Source organism: Pelophylax lessonae, assembly GCF_965119305.1.
Source record: "Pelophylax lessonae genome assembly, chromosome: 4".
Lineage (NCBI taxonomy): Eukaryota > Metazoa > Chordata > Amphibia > Anura > Ranidae > Pelophylax > Pelophylax lessonae.
In genome coordinates this window covers 611,185,133-611,206,353 of record NC_138771.1, presented here as the reverse complement: position 1 = coordinate 611,206,353, position 21,221 = coordinate 611,185,133, and the positions used below count along the sequence as shown (strand labels likewise).

Below are 21,221 nucleotides of genomic sequence, written 5' to 3'. Positions count from 1 at the left end.
AAATATGATCAAAGAAAGTGTATGTATCTCACACGTACAGAAGCACACTAGGCCCCAATTACTATTGTTTGTACCCCTAAAAGGCTGAATGAGGAGTAGGAGGAGTATGGAACAGGCAGCATCCTCAAATCTTCAGAAGTATGAGATGAACCCCAAAAACTTGGAAAGGTGGATCTCACACGTACCAACACAAACTATCCCGCAATTTAATTGATCCCCAAAGGTTTTTATTGAATAGCGGAATAGGAAATATGATCAAAAAAAGTGTATGTATCTCACACGTACAAAACCTCACTAGGCCCCAATTACTATTGTTTGTACCCCTAAAAGGCTGAATGAGGAGTAGGAGGAGTATGGAACAGGCAGCACCCTCAAATCTTCAGAAGTATGAGATGAACCCCAAAAACTTGGAAAGGTGGATCTCACACGTACCAACACAAACTATCCCGCAATTTAATTGATCCCCAAAGGTTTTTATTGAATAGCGGAATAGGAAATATGATCAAAAAAAGTGTATGTATCTCACACGTACAAAACCACACTAGGCCCCAATTACTATTGTTTGTACCCCTAAAAGGCTGAATGAGGAGTAGGAGGAGTATGGAACAGGCAGCACCCTCAAATCTTCAGAAGTATGAGATGAACCCCAAAAACTTGGAAAGGTGGATCTCACACGTACCAACACAAACTATCCCGCAATTTAATTGATCCCCAAAGGTTTTTATTGAATAGCGGAATAGGAAATATGATCAAAAAAAGTGTATGTATCTCACACGTACAAAACCACACTAGGCCCCAATTACTATTGTTTGTACCCCTAAAAGGCTGAATGAGGAGCAGGAGGAGTATGGAACAGGCAGCACCCTCAAATCTTCAGAAGTATGAGATGAACCCCAAAAACTTGGAAAGGTGGATCTCACACGTACCAACACAAACTATCCCGCAATTTAATTGATCCCCAAAGGTTTTTATTGAATAGCGGAATAGGAAATATGATCAAAAAAAGTGTATGTATCTCACACGTACAAAACCACACTAGGCCCCAATTACTATTGTTTGTACCCCTAAAAGGCTGAATGAGGAGTAGGAGGAGTATGGAACAGGCAGCACCCTCAAATCTTCAGAAGTATGAGATGAACCCCAAAAACTTGGAAAGGTGGATCTCACACGTACCAACACAAACTATCCCGCAATTTAATTGATCCCCAAAGGTTTTTATTGAATAGCGGAATAGGAAATATGATCAAAAAAAGTGTATGTATCTCACACGTACAAAACCACACTAGGCCCCAATTACTATTGTTTGTACCCCTAAAAGGCTGAATGAGGAGTAGGAGGAGTATGGAACAGGCAGCACCCTCAAATCTTCAGAAGTATGAGATGAACCCCAAAAACTTGGAAAGGTGGATTTCACACGTACCAACATAAACTATCCCGCAATTTAATTGATCCCCAAAGGTTTTTATTGAATAGCGGAATAGGAAATATGTTCAAAAAAAGTGTATGTATCTCACACGTACAGAAGCACACTAGGCCCCAATTACTATTGTTTGTACCTGTCACGGAACCATGAACCAGACGTACAACAACAGATAAGTGAAAATAAGAAGGCTTTATTGAAAATCAAGCTGTAAAGCAAAAGTCCAAACGGATGGCGAAACCGAAGCAGAGTCTTTGCGAAGCCAGAGGTCAGGAACCAGGAGGGTAGTCAGACGAAGCCAGGATCAGGAACCAGCAGGGTAGTCAGACGAAGCCAGGATCAGGAAACAGCAGGGTAGTCAGACGAAGCCAGGATCAGGAACCAGAAGCAGCAGCAGTCTTAGAAGCATGTGAACACAGGAGGACCAAGCAAGGAACTGAAGCCACAGAACTCCTATATATATGAGCTAGGCATCCAGCTCCTCCCAGTGGGAAGGAGGAGCCGCAGGGTGGGAGGCTACAAGAAACCCAGAAACCAAGATGGCCGCCAGCACATGTCAAACGAAGGAGAACAGCAAGAAGGTAAGACCATGACAGTACCTCCCCCTCAAGGGCCCCTCCTCCGCGGAGTAAAGAACGGTTTCTGAGGGAAGCGTGCGTGGAAGGCTCGGAGCAAGGCAGGAGCATGGACATCTGCGGAGGGAACCCAGGAACGCTCCTCTGGACCATAACCACGCCAATGAACCAAAAACTGCACCCGACCGCGGACCAGGCGTGAGTCCAGGATATTGCTCACCTCATACTCCTCACGATTGCCCACTTGGACCGGACGAGGCAGAGGAACCAAGGAAGTGAAACGATTACACACCAGTGGCTTCAACAGGGAGACATGAAACACGTTGGAGATCCGCATGCCAGGAGGAAGCGCAAGGGCATAGGCTACTGGGTTTACCCTGCAAAGCACTCGGAAGGGACCAACAAAGCGAGGCGCCAGCTTGGGAGTGGGCACCCGAAGGTTGAGGTTGCGGGTGGACAACCATACACGGTCTCCGGCCTGGTAGGAAGGAGCAGGCGCTCGTCTGCGATCAGCCTGGAGTCTCTGGCGCTGCGCAGAGACCTCAAGGGACTTCTGGATCTGTACCCAAGAAGCACGTAGGACGGAAAGGTGATCCTCCACAGCCGGAATATCCTGGGGAGAGAATACCTCCGGTAACACGGCAGGTTGGAACCCATAATTGGCCATGAAGGGAGACGTCCCAGAGGAAGAGTTCACCGCCGTGTTCCTGGCAAACTCAGCCCAAGGCAGGAGGTCAACCCAATTGTCTTGGTGATCGGAGACATAGCAACGAAGGAATTGCTCCAAGGCCTGATTGGATCGTTCTGCGGCCCCATTGGACTGAGGGTGGTAGGCCGAGGAGAAGGAGAGATGAATCCCCAACTGGGAGCAAAAGGCGCGCCAGAACCTGGACACAAACTGACTCCCCCGATCCGACACAATCTCCTTGGGCAAACCGTGCAACCGGAAGACCTCCCTGGCAAAAATCGTGGCCAACTCCTGTGCAGAGGGTAACTTCTTGAGAGGAACACAGTGGCACATTTTGGAAAACCGATCCACAATCATGAGAATGACCGTATGGCCTCGGGATGCAGGGAGGTCCACAATGAAATCCATCCCCAGGTGTGACCATGGGCGCTCCCCGGTGGCTATGGGCTGCAGAAGGCCCAACGGAAGGTGCCGAGGGGACTTACTCTGGGCACAAACGGAGCATGCCGCTACATATGCGGCGATGTCGGAACGTAGGGAAGGCCACCAGAACAGACGTGAAACAGCCCAGGACAGCTGATTCTTTCCAGGATGCCCCGCGGTCTTGGAGTTATGGTAGGTTCGCAACAACCGAGTGCGCAACTCCTCAGGCACAAAACCTCTGCCGTTGGGTCTCCCAGAGGGAGCACCAGATTGAGCCGCCAAAATCTGCTCACCCAGGGGAGAGGTCAGGCTGGTGCGAATGGCGGCCAGGATCTGATTCGGAGGTATGACCGAAGTCGGAATCGACTCCTCCCTGGACAGGTCGGAGTACTGCCGTGATAAGGCATCCGCCCTGATGTTCTTGGAACCGGGTAGGTAGGAGACCACGTAATTAAAACGTGACAAGAACAGAGCCCATCTGGCCTGACGTGGTGTCAATCTCTTGGCCTCAGAAAGGTAGGTCAGATTCTTGTGGTCCGTCAGGATGAGGACCGGAACCACCGAACCCTCGAGCAAGTGCCTCCATTCTTTAAGAGCCTGCACAATGGCCAATAACTCCCTGTCACCAATCTGATAGTTGCACTCCGTGGAAGACAGTTTCCGGGAGTAAAACCCACAAGGAAGCAGAGGACCCTCTGGTGTTCTACGCTGAGACAGAAGGGCGCCTACTCCCGTCTCAGACGCGTCCACCTCGAGGACAAAGGGCAACCCAGGGTTGGGATGCGACAGGATCGGAGCCGACACAAAGGCGGACTTTAGAGCCTCAAAAGCTCGGATGGCCTTGAGCGGCCAGACCTGGGAATTACTGCCCTTCCTGGTCAGATCCGTGAGAGGCTTGGCTAGCATGGAAAAGTCCCTGATGAACTTCCGATAATAATTGGCGAAGCCCAAAAAGCGCTGCAGGGAGCGAAGACCACTGGGCTGGGGCCACTGTAAGACAGCCGAAACCTTCTCAGGATCCATGGAGAACCCCTCAGCGGAAATGATGTAACCTAAGAAGGTTACCTGGGATCGGTGAAATTCGCATTTCTCAAGCTTACCGAACAGCTTGTTCTCTCGTAACCGTTGCAACACTCGTCTGACATCCAGAATGTGGGTCTCCATGGATTCAGAATATACCAAGATGTCATCCAAATAGACCACCACACACTGCTGCAACAGGTCACGGAAAACATTGTTGATGAATTCCTGAAAGACTGCGGGCGCATTGCACAACCCAAAGGGCATAACCAAGGATTCATAATGACCGGTCCTGGTGTTAAACGCGGTTTTCCACTCATCGCCCGCCTTGATCCTTACGAGGTTATATGCCGCCCTCAGGTCGAGTTTGGTAAAGACCGTGGCCCCTTTAAGGCGATCGAACAGCTCGGAAATCAAGGGTATCGGGTAAGCGTTCTTGATCGTGATGCGATTGAGACCCCTGTAATCGATGCAAGGCCTCAACTCACCGCCCTTCTTTTTCACAAAGAAAAATCCAGCCCCTGCCGGGGACGAGGATTTGCGAATGTGTCCGCGTGAAAGTGCCTCCCTCACGTACTCCTCCATGGCCTCATTCTCCGCTACCGACAGTGGATAGACTTTGCCACGAGGAGGAACGGCACCAGATTGTAACTCTATGGCACAATCGTATGGGCGGTGCGGAGGTAGGGCAACCGCACGCACCTTATCGAATACATCCCGGTACTCCTCGTATTCAGGAGGCAACAGAGAGTCAGAGGAAGTACACAGCAACTTGACAGGCCCATGGATGCAACTAGCCCCACACTGCGGTGACCACGAGAGGATCTCGGCCGATCTCCAATCGAAAGTCGGATTATGCTTCTGGAGCCAGGGGTACCCCAAGACCACCGAGTAGTGTGGAGACGAAATAACCTGGAAGCAGACCGACTCTCTGTGAACGGCTCCAATGGCTATCCCCACTGGAAGGGTCTCATGAGTCACGTGTGGCGGCAGAAGGGGTCTGCCGTCTATCGCCTCAAGAGCCAGTGGAGAACCTCGAGCCTGCAGAGGAATAGAATTGGCGGCAGCGAACACACTATCAATGAACAAACCACCAGCACCAGAGTCCACCAACGCCTGGGTGGTCACCGAGCCCCCGACCCAGGAGAGGACAACAGTGATCAGTGGTTTGTCAACACGGGAAACCGGGGACGAGGAGACTCCACCCAAGATCTGCCCCCGACAGGATCTCAGGTGCGAGCGTTTCCCGGACGGTTCGGACATGCCAACCGAAAATGTCCACCGAGACCACAGTACATGCATCGGCCCTCGCGTCTCCGGAGTACCCTCTCCCCCTCGGACAGGCGAGCAAACCCCAGTTGCATGGGTTCACCCCCAGACAAGTCATCCCCAGGAGGCGTGGGAGGAGAGGGAGGCACGGGTGGGACAGCAAAGGTAGGCGCCAATCTGTTAGGAGGCCTCCGCAGACTCTCCTTAAAGGAAGGTCTCTCCCTGAGTCTGGTGTCAATCAAAATCAGGAAAGAAATAAGAGACTCGAGCTCCACTGGTAGGTCCTTAGCTGCAACCTCATCCTTCAAGGCATCCGAGAGACCATGAGAGAAAGCAGCGACCAGAGCCTCATTATTCCAGCCCACCTCTGCTGCCAGGGTACGAAACTCAATGGCGTATTCAGCTACGGATCGTGAACCCTGTCTGATGGACATAAGGAGCTTCGCAGCAGAGGCAGCACGAGCCGGCACATCGAATACCTTCCGAAGAGAAGCAACAAAACCGGAAAACTCGGCAACCACCGGATTGTTGTTCTCCCACAAAGGGCTGGCCCAGGCCAAGGCCTTGTCCGAGAGCAGCGAGATTAAGAAGCCCACCTTTGATCTCTCAGTAGGAAAGGCATGTGGCAGCAACTCGAAATAAATGCCCACCTGGTTAAGGAAACCTCGGCACTGAGTTGGCTCTCCCCCAAAGCGCTGTGGAAGGGGGGCAGAACCGATTATACCCCGAAACACCGCAGGCGCAACAACAGGTGTCGGGGTAGACTCTGGCGCAACAACCGGAGCGGCAGTAGGAGCGGGCCCAGGAGCGACAACCAACCCATCGGCAACGGGAGCGAAATGAGCCGTGCGTTCAAGCAGGGTTTGCAACGCCACGGCGAACCGACCCAACAGGTGATCCTGCTGATCGAGTCTGGCAACCAGCGTGGGTAGCGAGGATGGCCCTGTACCGTCAGAATTCATGGCTTGGTCCTAATGTCACGGAACCATGAACCAGACGTACAACAACAGATAAGTGAAAATAAGAAGGCTTTATTGAAAATCAAGCTGTAAAGCAAAAGTCCAAACGGATGGCGAAACCGAAGCAGAGTCTTTGCGAAGCCAGAGGTCAGGAACCAGGAGGGTAGTCAGACGAAGCCAGGATCAGGAACCAGCAGGGTAGTCAGACGAAGCCAGGATCAGGAAACAGCAGGGTAGTCAGACGAAGCCAGGATCAGGAACCAGAAGCAGCAGCAGTCTTAGAAGCATGTGAACACAGGAGGACCAAGCAAGGAACTGAAGCCACAGAACTCCTATATATATGAGCTAGGCATCCAGCTCCTCCCAGTGGGAAGGAGGAGCCGCAGGGTGGGAGGCTACAAGAAACCCAGAAACCAAGATGGCCGCCAGCACATGTCAAACGAAGGAGAACAGCAAGAAGGTAAGACCATGACAGTACCCCTAAAAGGCTGAATGAGGAGTAGGAGGAGTATGGAACAGGCAGCACCCTCAAATCTTCAGAAGTATGAGATGAACCCCAAAAACTTGGAAAGGTGGATCTCACACGTACCAACACAAACTATCCCGCAATTTAATTGATCCCCAAAGGTTTTTATTGAATAGCGGAATAGGAAATATGATCAAAAAAAGTGTATGTATCTCACACGTACAGAAGCACACTAGGCCCCAATTACTATTGTTTGTACCCCTAAAAGGCTGAATGAGGAGTAGGAGGAGTATGGAACAGGCAGCACCCTCAAATCTTCAGAAGTATGAGATGAACCCCAAAAACCCCAAATATCATTCAGCTCTGCTGCAGGCCACAATTTAATTTTTTTTAACTCAAGGCTGTATATTGAATAGTGGAATAGAAAAAAAGTGTATGATTTCTGAAACCACTCAATATTAGCACATGTGAACTGAACACAGCAGTGTATGATCAGTCACTCAGCACAGCACAGCTGAAGGAAAAATGCTGCACACAGTGCCTGATAGAAAAATAATTTTCTCCCTCCTCCTCAGTGGGCAAAAAAGATTGTGTTCACTGCACCCCAAAAAGATTGTGTTCACTGCACCCCAAAAAGATTGTGTTTACTGCAGCCCACACACAGCAAAATGGATGTGGACCACTGACACCTGCCTATCTCCTATCCCACCCCACACAGCAATATCGATTGTAGTTTGTAGAACACACTGACCCTAAAAATCAGCAGACTCTCTCCCTAAAATGCCTACAACTCGCCCTGCCTAACACACTCCGACAAGTCCCTCAATTCTATCCGGACACAAATGTTTTTTTTTTCCTGTCTGTCCCTAATCAGCAGCCAGCACCCCAAAAAGATTGTGTTCACTGTACCCCAAAAAGATTGTGTTCACTGTACCCCAAAAAGATTGTGTTCACAGCAGCCCAAAAATATTGTGTTCACTGTACCCCAAAAAGATTGTGTTCACTGCACCCCAAAAAGATTGTGTTTACTGCAGCCCAAAAAGATTGTGTTCACTGTACCTCAAAAAGATTGAGTTCACTGCACCCCAAAAAGATTGTGTTTACTGCAGCCCAAAAAGATTGTGTTCACTGTACCCCAAAAAGATTGAGTTCACTGCACCCCAAAAAGATTGTGTTTACTGCAGCCCAAAAAGATTGTGTTCACTGTACCCCAAAAAGATTGTGTTCACTGCACCCCAAAACGATTGTGTTTACTGCAGCCCAAAAAGATTGTGTTCACTGCAGCCCACACACAGCAAAATGGATGTGGACCACTGACACCTGCCTATCTTCTATCCCACACCACACAGCAATATCGATTGTAGTTTGTAGAACACACTGACCCTAAAAATCAGCAGACTCTCTCCCTAAAAGGATTGCTAAGATCGTAGATCGGTCACTGCAAACCCCACCCCACGCAGCAATATCGATTGTAGTTTGTAGAACACACTGACCCTAAAAATCAGCAGACTCTCTCCCTAAAAGGATTGCTAAGATCGTAGATCGGTCACTGCAAACCCCACCCCACACAGCAATAGCGATTGTAGTTTGTAGAACACACTGACCCTAAAAATCAGCAGACTCTCTCCCTAAAATGCCTACAACTCGCCCTGCCTAATTCACTCCGACCTGTCCCTCAATTCTATGACTAGGACACAAATGAGTTTTGCCTGCCTGTCTGTCCCTAATCAACAGCCAGCACGTATGTGTGCTCTGTCCCTGAACTAGTACACAGCAGAATGATGCCGCAGCGGCGCTGCCTCGAACTTATAAAGACTTGGTCACATGCTTCAGACGGCCAATCACAGCTACTGATACATTTGTAGGCATGGCTGGGATGGCTTAGGCACACCAGTTAAACGCTTGTTGATTGGCTGTTGAAAGCCCACCATGAAAAGCGCGCCAATGCATGCAAAACCCGGAAATAAAATGACCGAACACGGATTTTTACCCGAACATATAGTAAAGTTTTCGGGTCCGTGTTCGGGTAACAAAAATCCAATTATTCGGTACGAACACGAATAATACAGTCCGTGTTCGCTCAACCCTAGCAGACAGTAAAAAAATATTGTGTTTTTTTTTTGTTGTTGTTTTTTTTTTTTTGCAAAATTGTCGTTCTTTTATTTGTTTATAGCGCAAAAAATAAAAACCACAAAGGTGATTAAATACCATCAAAGAAAAGCTCTATTTATGGGAAAAAAAGTACATAATTTTTTTTTGGGGTACAGAGTCGCATGACCGTGCAATTGTCAGTTAAAATAACGCAGTGCAGTATCACAAAAAATGGCCTTGTCATTAAGGGGGTAAAACCTTTCCGGACCTGAAGTGGTTAAAGAAGACCTTGCTTTTCAGCTCCTTTCTGTAAAAATGAAACCTATATTAATTAAAAAAAAAAAAAAAAATACACTCCGCATTCAACATATTATCTTACCATCAGATTCATAACCATTCCAGGTTTGAAAAATTTGGAGGTTTTGGTGAAGAGAATTTTGTACAGGGAGGTCACCATGGCAATATCAGTAAGTTCGGTTTCCACCATATCACTGCCTGCAATTAAAAACACACAATTATTGTCTTTTAATGTCAAAATCGTTTAGCTGTATTGGAAATTAATATATATACAGTGTATACAGTATACTGTATATACACATACACACACACAAAAAGCTTCAATATAAGTCCATAAGGGATAACTTGTTCTTAGACCTAAAAAGGAACAAGAGAGGGAGAGCATGCAAAAAAAAAAATAATTCTTAGACCGCAGACTGTTAGCAAGATTCCTGATGCATTGTTCAAGTGGTCATCCATGATATAGTAGATATTAGATATTAGTAGATAGATATGCACTAAATTGCAGTTTAGGGCGAGTCTCCTTTGCTGTAATGGGAAATCAAATTCCTTGGGGAGTCTCCACTTGAAATGACATTACTGTTTTGCAATAGTCAGATTTAGTTCCATTGATAAAACGGCTAGCTTGAGGTTGCAGCTGATTCACTGTGAGCAACTCAGTGGTATCTACCAAAATAGATGGTGATTTAGTGTTGGTAGTTACAAGGTCCATAAACTGATGAATACCAGAACTGTCGTACAGGATATTGACTCTAATAGATTCCTTATCCTTAATACCAAATGAAGGTTCAGGATTATTGCCATCTTAAAAAGTTTGGAATGTCGTTTCACTGATGCTGCTGTAAGGTGATTCGATAACATAGACTTGATCGCTCACAGGAAGACTAGTTGAAGCTCCCATACCACAAGTTTTTAAAGATGAAGGGAAAGTTTTGGATTCTCTCAACTATAGCTTTACAAGTGCACAAACTAAGTGAACTCAGTTTCTTACTGGAGCTAAAAGCACCAGTAATGACCCAGCCTAGTTCAGTCTTTTGGGTTAAGAATCATTACAAAGATTTCCTGTGCACTGTTACTGTACAATGTGTACCTGGTGGACATCTCTTCCCAGCAGATGCATGACTTTGGTATTATCTTCCAATGGGGTATGTAGATTTGTCTTAAAATGTTGAAATCATGCAAATCAGAGGCGTAACTAGAACCTTCAGCCCCATTGGCCCCTGACCGGGGCCCTTCCCTCTGATACCAGTGCCCTTTATTACGGTCCCACATTGGGCCACCTTACCGCTGTCTTGAGGTCTCCAAGCGGTGGTGGAACGCCAGAGCCCAGTCGCAAGTGCGACCTTTGCGACCCTGGTAATTCTGCCACTGGTGTCAGTAGCTTTTTAATTATTTTTTTATTTTTTATTGTTTTTTTAACCATTTTATTTTATTTATTTTTTACATATTTTTTAGGACCCCTGTTGGGGAGCTTTGGTGAAATATCAGGGGTCTAAACAGATCCCTGATGTCTCACTTTTGAGACAGAGAAAGGGAATGAGGACAGATTCATCAGTCCCTTTCTCTGCAGCCTCAGCTGCACATAATGAATATACAGGAAAAGCTCAGTACAGAGCTTCCCATTCATTCATAACCTGAGGCATAGTAAACACAGTTTATTATGCCTCAGCTATAAATGAATAAGAGAAAAAAAAAAAAAAAAACGGAGTCAGTGATCAGTACGGATCACTGACTCTATTCATTAAGATAAGGAATGGGCCAGTAAATGACATTTACTGGCCCCTTCCCCCACTCTCCATTCTGACAGATACCCTGCAACAGCCGGAGGGAGGTGGGAGGTACAAACCCAGCAGCACTTCAAAGGGGGGAGGGGGGGAAGCACTCAGGGGCCCAGGGCAGCAGGACAGGGATAGGAAGGTAGCAGGATCTGCATGTGGAGAAACCAATGCCCTCAATTTCCCTCCTGCAGCCACTATGGGAGGGAGAGAAGGAGAAATGGGCATTCAGAGGCTGCATGGAGGAATTGCCTCCTCTACATGCCACCGCCCCTGCTGCCCTCCTATGCAGGTGTGCAGGGGGGCTGCATAGGCTCCCTGGAGCATGGGGCCAGGTGCAATAGTGACCCCTGTGACCCCTGTACCTATGCTCCTGATGCATATAATGTGTGTCTTCCAGTGTAGGGATTTTCTTTCTGTTTTAGGGCATTTGATTGTACTTTGTGCTACATAGGTGTAGGAAGATGAATTCTTGTAATTAGCGATGATCGAACGGTTCGGGTCGACCATCGGTTCGACCCGAACATTGACTGTTCGAGGTTCGGCCGAATTTAGAACTTTTTGCTGAAAAAGTTCGGAATTTGGCAAGCAGAACCGACCAAAATGCAATGGGCCAGGAAATGGGTTTAAAAGCCTGTGATTGGACCAGAACCATCAGTAAAAGCCAATTGAGGGGGCAGGAGAATGCTAGGAATGTGATTGGAGTGACTAGGGGGTCCCTAGGCCAATCATTAGTGAATACGCCCCCCAGTATATAAGATAGCCCCTAGCATTGTAATACAGGGACATGGAAGAGAGTGGAAGCAGTTCTGCTAATTTTACTTTAAAAGTGTCATTTAGCATTTATTAGTGTGAGGAAAGGGATATCTAGTGTAGTTAGGGGGCTCTTTTACACTTTAGTTAGATGCAAAAATGTAGTTTCTATAGGGAAAGTGTTAAGTGCCAGGGTGAACGTAATGTAGTGTAGGGTTAACTGACACTGACTGCTATGGCAGGGTGACCAAACCCTTCCATGTCAGGGTGACCGCTATAGAGAAAACATTGTTTCTCTTAAGTCACATTCGGTGCAGGGATATGGCTTCTCGCCGGGCAGCCTGCTTTTTGGCTGCAGGCGTTTATAGGGATTTTTTGAGGACAAGTTTGGAGTCAGGCATGACATCTAAACTTGTGTATTGGGGTATATATACACACACATGTCTGTATATATACACCTGCACATATATAGGTGTGAAAGGAGCAGAAAACACTACTTGCGCTAATGAAATAATTAACACCAATATAGTTACGCTCCTATCACACCTATATATGTGTATGTGTAAAATACATATAAGTGTGTGTGTATATATACCACTATACAGAAGTTCAGATGTTTTGCCTGCCTCCAAAGAACCCAAAAAAATGCCCAAAAAAACGCTAGCGCCAAAAAAAAAAAAAAAAAAAACGCCCAGGTGTGTTGTTGCAGGCATTTTTGGGGGGTTTTTGGAGGCAGGCAAAACATCTGAACTTGTGTATAGTGGTATATATACACACACACTTATATGTATTTTACACATACACATATATAGGTGTGATAGGAGCATAACCATATTAGTGTTAATTATTTCATTAGCGCAAGCATATATTTCTGCTACTATCACACCTATATATGTGTATGTGTATATATACATACATGTGTGTCTATATATACCCCTACACAGAAGTTTAGATGTTTTGCCTGCCTCCAAAGAACCCAGAAAAATGCCCAAAAAAACGCTAGCGCCGAAAAAAAAAAAAACGCCCAGGTGTGTTGTTGCAGGCATTTTTTTGGGTTTTTGGAGGCAGGTAAAACATCTGAACTTGTGTATAGTGGTATATATACACACACACTTATATGTATTTTACACATACACATATATAGGTGTTATAGGAGCGGAGCCATATTAGTGTTAATTATTTCACTAACGCAAGCATATATTTCTGCTACTATCACACCTATATATGTCTAGGTGTATATATACATATAATTGTATATGGAAAGGTCTAACCGGGTCTGCCGGAGCAGGGAGGAAAAGGGGGGCCATTGTGAAGGATGTCCTTCTATGTCTGTCCGCATGTTTCCTCTCCCTGCTTAAAAGACTATATTGAGGATTCACTTCTCAATTGTCTCCAGGACAAAAGACTGTGTAGAACTGGTTTTGGGCAGACAAGCCATGTGTACAGCCCGGCCAAAGAGACTGGTACTAACTTTGGAACCTCTGGTCCGTTTTGTGCCATTTTTTAATAGGTTGTCCCCCTGAATGGATTGATTGTGAATCTGTATTTGTATAAAGATTGGATGTATAGTTTTAAAGTTACAGCATGTGGGTAAAACTGCATTTTTCCTGCCTGTGATAATTATGTTAACCATTGTTTACTATAATTACATCCCAGACAGAAGGGAGGATTTTATGTGGATTGTAACCTTTGTGTTATTGGAATGTGTATTTGTTGTGGGTGTCTCCCTTGCATGGGGGCAGGGGATATAATAAATTGTAGTTTTAAATGCCTGTGGTTGCTTCCAGTAAGGCATTCGAACATTCAGCTTTGGCTCATGTATGGAATTATTCAGCGATACCAGCGATTTCTTATTTGGCGAACTGGGGATTATTCAACTATTGGGGATTAACCGCTTGCCGACCGCCAAAGATATGCTGCGGCGGTCAGCCCCTCACAGGCAAAGTGACGTATATATACGTCACTAGCCTGTGAGGCTCTGTGAGGCTCACGGACCCCTCCCCCCGCGCGTGTGACATCGGGTCTGCCGATCACTCTGCGATCGTCGGGGGAGAGGGAGAAAGGCAGGCGGCTTGTGTAAACAAGCTGCCTGTCAGTTCTCCCTGTGTAGAAACACTGATCATACGGTTCTACTATGTAGGACCGTTGATTAGTGTTCCTACAGCTCAAGCCACAGCCAATCACAGTTAGAATCACGCCCCTAGGGACACATACAGCCCCTCCCTCTCAAATAAAGTTAACCCCTTCACTGCCAGTGTAATTTTACAGTAACAGTGCATATATATAGCACTGATTACTGTAGAAATGTCACTGGTAACCCCAAAAGTGTAAAAAATGTCAGTCAAGGGTCCGATCTGTCCGCCCCAATGTCGCAGTACCGCAAAAAAAAAATCGCAGATCGCCGCCATTACGCGTTAAAAAAAAAAACAACAAAAATGACAAAAATCTTTCCCTTTGTTAGTAAACGCGATAACTTTTGCGCAAACCAATCAAAATACGCTTTTTGCGATTTTTTTTACCAAACATATGTAGCATAAAACAAAAATGGCCGAAAATTTTAAAAAAATTAGATTTTTACTTTTTTTGGGGGGGAATTTCATATAAAAAAATGTGAAAAATATTGTTATTTTTGCAAAATTGACGCTCTTTTTTTGTTTATAGCGCGTGATCAAAAAATTGCACAGGTGATCAAATACCACCAAAAGAAAGCTCTGTTTGTGGGAAAAAAAGGACGTCAAATTCGTTTAGGTACAGTGTTGCATGACCGCGCAATTGTCCGTTAAAGTCACGCAGTGCCGAATCGCAAAATACCCCCTGGTCTTTTAGCAGCCAAATCCTCCGGGGCTTAAGTGGTTAAGGAATTACAAGGTGGTGAGATACAGTGATACCGTCACAATGTAGCTCACTATATTTGGATATGATTGTTGGAGCGGACAGCAAAAGTGTTTGTAACCTTAAAAGAAAAAAAAAAATCATTGCCAGTCCCTCTCTTTTATCCAGCCATCCTACACTGTGTACATATTTGTTGAAAAGGTTGCCTCCAAATACCTTTTTTCAGATCACTTCAAGCCAGTCACGTGACTCCAGGGCTGCTCTCCTACTCCGATCTATGGGCTACAGTGGGAGAGGGATGAGATCTCCCTCTGCTGTCAGCTGGGGAGGTCACATGACCGTTGTGCTTGCTCACACATACAGGTGCTGACAGGCAGGAATGAGGGGGGAGAGAGGGATGACAGAGAGCGGATGACAGAGGCACATAAACTGACTACGGTAATTAGGGCTCAGCAGCCATAATTACAGTGGCCAGCACACCAAGGGGGACACAGGAACAGGCAGGATCAACCAGGCTATTTACAGCTTACAAAGGAACAGGTTAGACAGCACAAGCACTGTCCTGTTTAACCTGCTATAAGGTAACAGGATCTCCCTGCTCCAAAAGCACCCCCCCCCATGTTGAGGGCATGTGGCCTGGTATTATAAATAGAAGAAAAATTTCCGCGCTAGATGTGACAGAAAACCAAATAATTAAGAACAATAGTGAGCAGCTGGCACAAAATCAACTAACAGTGATTCAAAAAATACAATAAAAACCAAAAAGTGCAGCGCTGAAATCAGTATACAATTATATAGCTGAAAAGCTCATATAAAGAAAACAAAAAAGGAGAGGGGATAATGTCCAAATGAATAGTCCCAATATTAAGTGCAGAGATGTGAATCCACGTGCAAAATAACTTTCTTCCAGTGACACCAGGGAAAAGTGTAGGAAGGGGACACTCTTGTGCTCAGGTATAACAAGCAGCTTACCGAAATTCCGTGGCTGCTCAATTTAATGAGACAGCCTCTCCCAGCTAGTAGTAAACCAGTAGGTCAACCGATATCAAGCTCAGGTGCTTCGAAAGACTCCAAAAGCCGAAAGCCGTTTCTGGTGTGTTGTTAAACCGATCACATTAATATGTGGCACACTTGGAACTTCTCATATACTCCATTGAACGTAAAGCCATATGTAGAAAGAAACAGAGGCCCATAGCGTAATCCCGTAAACCAATAGGTAAATTTATTAAAAAAACTACTTACAATTTAAAAGACAAAAACAGGCATGTAGTATGTGCCGGTCATGGATCTAACCGCGGCGTCCCGCAAGTCTCCAGATCAGCATATGGATAAACGGCCGGCTTCGTTGGGGGGCGTGTGGACGTTTATGTCTGGGATCGCCATGTGGCCTGGTATGATCGCCATGTGGCCTGGTATGGTTAAGGAGGAGGGGGGCACTCACTCGACCCAACCCCCCCCCCCCTCCCTATTCATGACCTGCCAGGCTGCATGCTCGGATAAGTATAAATTTTGGGGGGACCCCATGCCATTTTTTAAAAAAATGTTGGCATGGGGGTTCCCCACGAAATCCATACAAGACCTACGCAGTTTTTTTTTTTCCGTTGCGATAATTCTTTTTTTTTTTACATTCAGCTGTCTCCTTAACAACTATGACAGTTACTGGTTGTTAAGGACTCCGGCGGCTGCCTGCTCTATAACATCCAACTATATACAGCCTATGTTGGCTGCCACCGGCGGTAAATTACCAAAGGTTTTCACTACTAAAATGTCTTGACATGACTTTATAAAATAACTCATGCAGTTTTTTTTAGTGAATGGCAAAAAACATTTTGATAAACGCTATGCGGTATCTTATCACATACTCAAAGGAGCCCATTGTAACCAATCTTAGGAGATTTTGAGGTGATTTGGCCAGCTGGATTCAGGGTAGTCTGCACATAGTGGCACATGCATTGCTGCAAAGGAGGTAAGAGGTAGTCCAGTACAATTGTGTGGTCATTATTCTGGCTTAGAACAAATTGCACAGTCTGTCTTGCAGGGTCATCAGAGGTTGTCAAAATAGAAAAATGTATTTTCTTTCCCTTTCCTGTTTCCTTTCCCTTCTCTTTGTTTAATTGGGCTTCTGCCCTAGCCTGTACAGTCGTTGTTTCTGTTTCAGCCTATTCTTGAATTTCTGCAGCTTCTGCTGAGGCTTGTATGTTAGAGGCCTATGCTTGTGTAGCTTGTGCTTGAGGGGCTCCTGCTTAGGCGACTTGTGCTTGAGTGGCCTCTGCTTGGGCTTGAATGCTTTCTGCTTGGGCTTGCACTTGAGAGGTTTCTGCTTGGGCCTGGGCCTAGATATTAACAGCCTGTGCTTGATTTTGTGCTTGTGTTTGAGTGGCTTGCATTAGAGAAGCTTGTGCAGCTTGTGATTGGGCTTGATCAGCTTCTGCTTGGATTTGTGCCTGTGTACACACCTGTTTTCCTGCACCTTAAAGCAGAATTATACTGCATCTGAGCACCACAAACCAAGAATGCTAATTAATTCATTTTCAATATTCAAAGCAAACTTTGCTGAGAAATCACTTTGAAAAATGCACAATAGCAATTCTAGCCGACCGTGGCCATCTTGAATAAGGGCAGATGATTCAGATAGCATTTACTTGCTGGAATCCATCTGCTCTGAGCTCAGGCATGCAGGCAGGAGAGTGTGCTTAGCTGAGAATTAGTGATGGGCTGAACCCCCCAGAACATTGCGAACAGGGGAAAAGTTCTAGCGAACATTCAAACTCCATTAAAGTCTATGGGACACGAACATGAAAAATAAAAAGTCCTTATTTTAAAGGCTTATGCAAGTAATTGAACATTTAAAATGATCATTTTTAAAGGAGCAGTGAATTTAATGAGGCTTAAAGTGAAACAATAAAAATGAAAAATTCTTTTAAATATTGTGCCTGGGGGATCCCCTTAATGTGCCTGTAAAGTGGCGTATCTGTACGATGTATGTAGCCTGTTGCAGCAATACTGACATTTCTAAAGGAAAAAATGTCATTTAAACTCGCTTGTGGCTGTATTGTCGGCCTCCAGCAATACAAATAAAAAAAATGAAAAAAGAAAAAAAAATGGCATAGACACACCCCCCCCCCCCCCTCTCAGTCCGTAGCAGGCCCTTCGGGTCTGGTATGAATTTTAGGGGAACCTCACGCCGAAATTTTTTTGAAAAAATGGAGTAGGGTCCCCCCCCAAATCCATACCATATGAACTTTCTGATTTAAGCCATGTCTCTGCACTTCCTGGTTGCCAGATTATTGTGCCTTCATCAGCCAATATCTCGCTTGTCTCTCCTGCAGCCGTCCGTATCTTCGCTACCATTTGTTACCGACTTTTGGCTTGTTCCTCGACTAGGCTTCTGCTTGAACCCTACCTGCTATATCTGCTACTGGACCCTGGCTTGCTCACCTCCTGGTGGGGTGATCCTGAGGACCACGATCTGGTGCTAACCCGCAGCAAAGTCTCCACCATCAGGAGCTCTGGGGAACACCGGTTAGTACTTAGATTCCACACCTCAGGTGAGCCTGTGTCATCTGCCAGGGTGACCTGCCTGTGTTCTTATCCTGCCTTATCCTGGTTGCCTTTTGAGCTTCTACTGCTATAGCAACTGGTCTTCGAGCCTGACCCCTGTTCGTGACTTACTGACTGTGCGCTCGGCGGGCGAACATCCCGCTAAGCCTTACTCTTGCTGGGCACAGGAACGGGCCCTGCTGTTAAAAATTAGAAAGAAAAATTGAAATTACATGCACTTGTGATACAGATGCAGAAAAGTTGTGCCTTGGGTGTTTCTGGTGCCGTAAACAAAAACATTGTTGGAAGCTAGCATAATCAAGATTCAGGGATAGGATAGGCAACATAGGAAGTCTTCAAGGGATCCAAGATCCCTAGCAAATTCAATCAGTTACATCAGCCTCAGGGGCTTGATAGCTGCTGTTGATCCAGGACTGATTCATTTTGATAAATGTCAGCTGGCCAACGGAGTCTGTGGACAGACGCACTCTTTTATTCATCACAAAACCTCCAGCAGCACTGAATGTTCGTTCGGAAAGCATGCTGGAAGCTGGACAGGCCAGTAGCTCATTGCATAATAAGCAAGTTCTGGCCAGTGGTCCATCTTGAAGATCCAGTAACCCAGTGGATGCTCAGCTGGAAAGGTCTCCAAGTCTGCTCTTGCCCCTAGATAACCCTGCACCATATGCTGGAGACACTGCCAATGGTTGCTTAAACCTAGCAGCCCTGGGTGCTGAGGACTAAAGAATGGTTTAAAGGCATCCGTCAGCCGACCGCCTTCTCCACCACTCCTCCTTTGACCGAACAAAGCCTCAGAAACACGTTGTCCAGGAAATGGTAACCTCCGAGTGTCTGGAAAGGTGTTACACAATTTTTTCTTCAAGGCGTCCTCAAGATGTTTCATCTTCTGCTCCCTCTGCAAAGGCAGGATGAGCTCTGCAACTTTACCTTGTAACGTGGATCAAGAAGGGTTGCCAACCAGTAATGATCCCTCTCCTTGATACTACAAATTCTTGGGTCATTTCACAGACTTTGCAGCAACAGGGAGCCCATGCAGTGTAGGTTTGAGGAGGCATGTGATTCTGAGTCCTCTGGGTCACTAAGGATGACATTGTCAGGAGCAACCTCTCTCCAGCCACGTACAACTCCTGGGGTTTCTGGGGAATGAAAATCATCTCTTGAAAACTGCTGTATGTTATCCTCTTTATCCACGCTGCCACAATCCTCCTCCTCTTTCTCCTGTGTGTCTTGTGGCCCGCAGGAATGTTATCTGCACAAAGGGGGCCTTGTGAAGACAGGTAGTCCTCTTCCTCCCGCTGTTCTGCCTCAAATGTCCTGTCCATGATTCCACGAAGCGTGTGCTCCAGCAGGAACACTAGAGGGACAGTGTCACTGATGCATGCATTGTCATGGCTCACCACCCTTGTGGCCTCCTCAATGGTGACAGGACAGTGCATGCATCCTTTATCAACAGCCACTGGTGTGGCAAAAAAAGCCAAGCTCCCCTGAGCCTGTCCTTGTGCCATACTCACACAGGAACTCATTGATGGCCCTCTGCAGCGTGTGCAGCCGCTGCAGCATTGCCAATGTTGAGTTCCACCTAGTGGGCATGTCACAAATTAGGTGGTTGGTGGGCAGGTTGAATTCCCATTGAATGTCAGCCAGCCGAACATTGGCATTGTAGGACTTTTCTGGCCTGCCTCAGAAGGTCTTGTAAGCCTGGGTACCTGTTCAAGAAATGCTGCACCACCAAATTCAGCACATGTGCCAAGCATGGAACATGTGTCAAGTGTCCCTGTTGGAGGGCGGAGAGAAGGTTGGTGCTATTGTCACATACAACCATTCCTGGCTCAAGCTGCCATGACGTCAACCACCTCTGAGCCTGCCCCTGCAGAGCTGACAGAATCTCTAGCCTGGCTGCTTGCATAGCCCCTTGAACACTCAGGGAGCACTGCTGGTTCAGAGGAAAATTCAGCAGAAGAGGCCATAGAGGAAGAAGAAGAGGAGGGGGTGAAGCAGACAGATGTGGCAGAATCACCACCAATGTTTTGGAGTCGTGGTTGCAGAACAAGCTCCAGCATTGAACCCTGTCCTGCATCCTTCCCAGCTGCCAGCAGAGTTACCCAGTGCGCCGTGAAATAAATGTAACGTCCCTGACCTTGCCTGCTGGACCATGAGACCATGGCAGGTCATCATATGTCTTGTCAATCATGTGGTGCCCAAGTAGCTGGCCACGATTGATCCGCTTCAGACAGAGATTGCAGCAACGCTGCATGTGTTCAAAAAAGCCTAGACCAATGAGCTTTTGGAAGTCGGCAGGAAATTAGCAGTGCCCTGCGCCTGTGGAGCTCTGCGGTGTGATGCAATAGGGTGGCTGCCCATAAGCTGGCCCCTGGAGGACATCCTGCCTTGTTGTAATTGTTCCGACTCCTCCTCACTTTCCTCCTCTATTCTCTCAGGCACCCAAGTACAGTGAGTGACCTCATCATCCCCTCCCTCCTCATCACTGTAACAAACTTAGCAATATGCTGCAGCTTTTGGAGCATGACTGTTGGTTTCTTGTCCGTCATTGTCATTCCCTCTCTCTAGGCTCACGTTATTCCCTTCCTCAACCTGGGAACCAACATTGGGCATTCAAATTGCTGCGCATTCTCCAGCATCATGTAACTGACACTATGATCGAATAATTCAGGTGACTCCGTGCATTATGGAGCGGCTACGGAAGGAGTAGCTGTGGACAAGGAGCCTGTGGAATAGATAGGCCACTTTGGCAACTGCGGTGGAAGGCAAACTAGTATGAGCCTGGGTGGCAGAGGATGAGGATAGCTTAATTATCCACTCCATCAACTCTTTTGCGAAGGGGGGCAATCAGAGTGCAGGGACTCTCACCAGCTCTCTGCTCAGGAAGCACTGAGTGATATTTGATTGCTCGGTTCTCAGCCTTAGAGCCGGCGGGGGACCGATACTCAGTGCCGTTAATAGGGGGGGGACCACTGGTCCTCTTGTAGGGGGCCCGAGCACATAGGGGGGTCCAAACAGGGAGGGGGATTAGTGATGGACAACAAATACAGAACTCTTATTCCAGCAGCTGAAAGCTGAACTCTCTCCCTGCT

General features: G+C 46.6%; 2 protein-coding genes across 2 annotated transcripts in view; both read right to left on the bottom strand.

Moving 5' to 3' along the window:
- Nucleotides 1-21,221, bottom strand: part of LOC309553574 (A.superbus venom factor 1-like) — a 1,719,715-nt gene that overhangs the window by 1,319,686 nt on the left and 378,808 nt on the right. The window lies entirely within an intron of this gene.
- Nucleotides 1-21,221, bottom strand: part of LOC309553584 (A.superbus venom factor 2-like) — a 453,522-nt gene that overhangs the window by 312,721 nt on the left and 119,580 nt on the right. Inside the window, exon 10 of the mRNA XM_082254860.1 lies at nucleotides 9,291-9,406. Coding sequence (XP_082110986.1) covers nucleotides 9,291-9,406 — 116 coding nt within the window. The remainder of the gene's footprint in view (nucleotides 1-9,290; nucleotides 9,407-21,221) is intronic.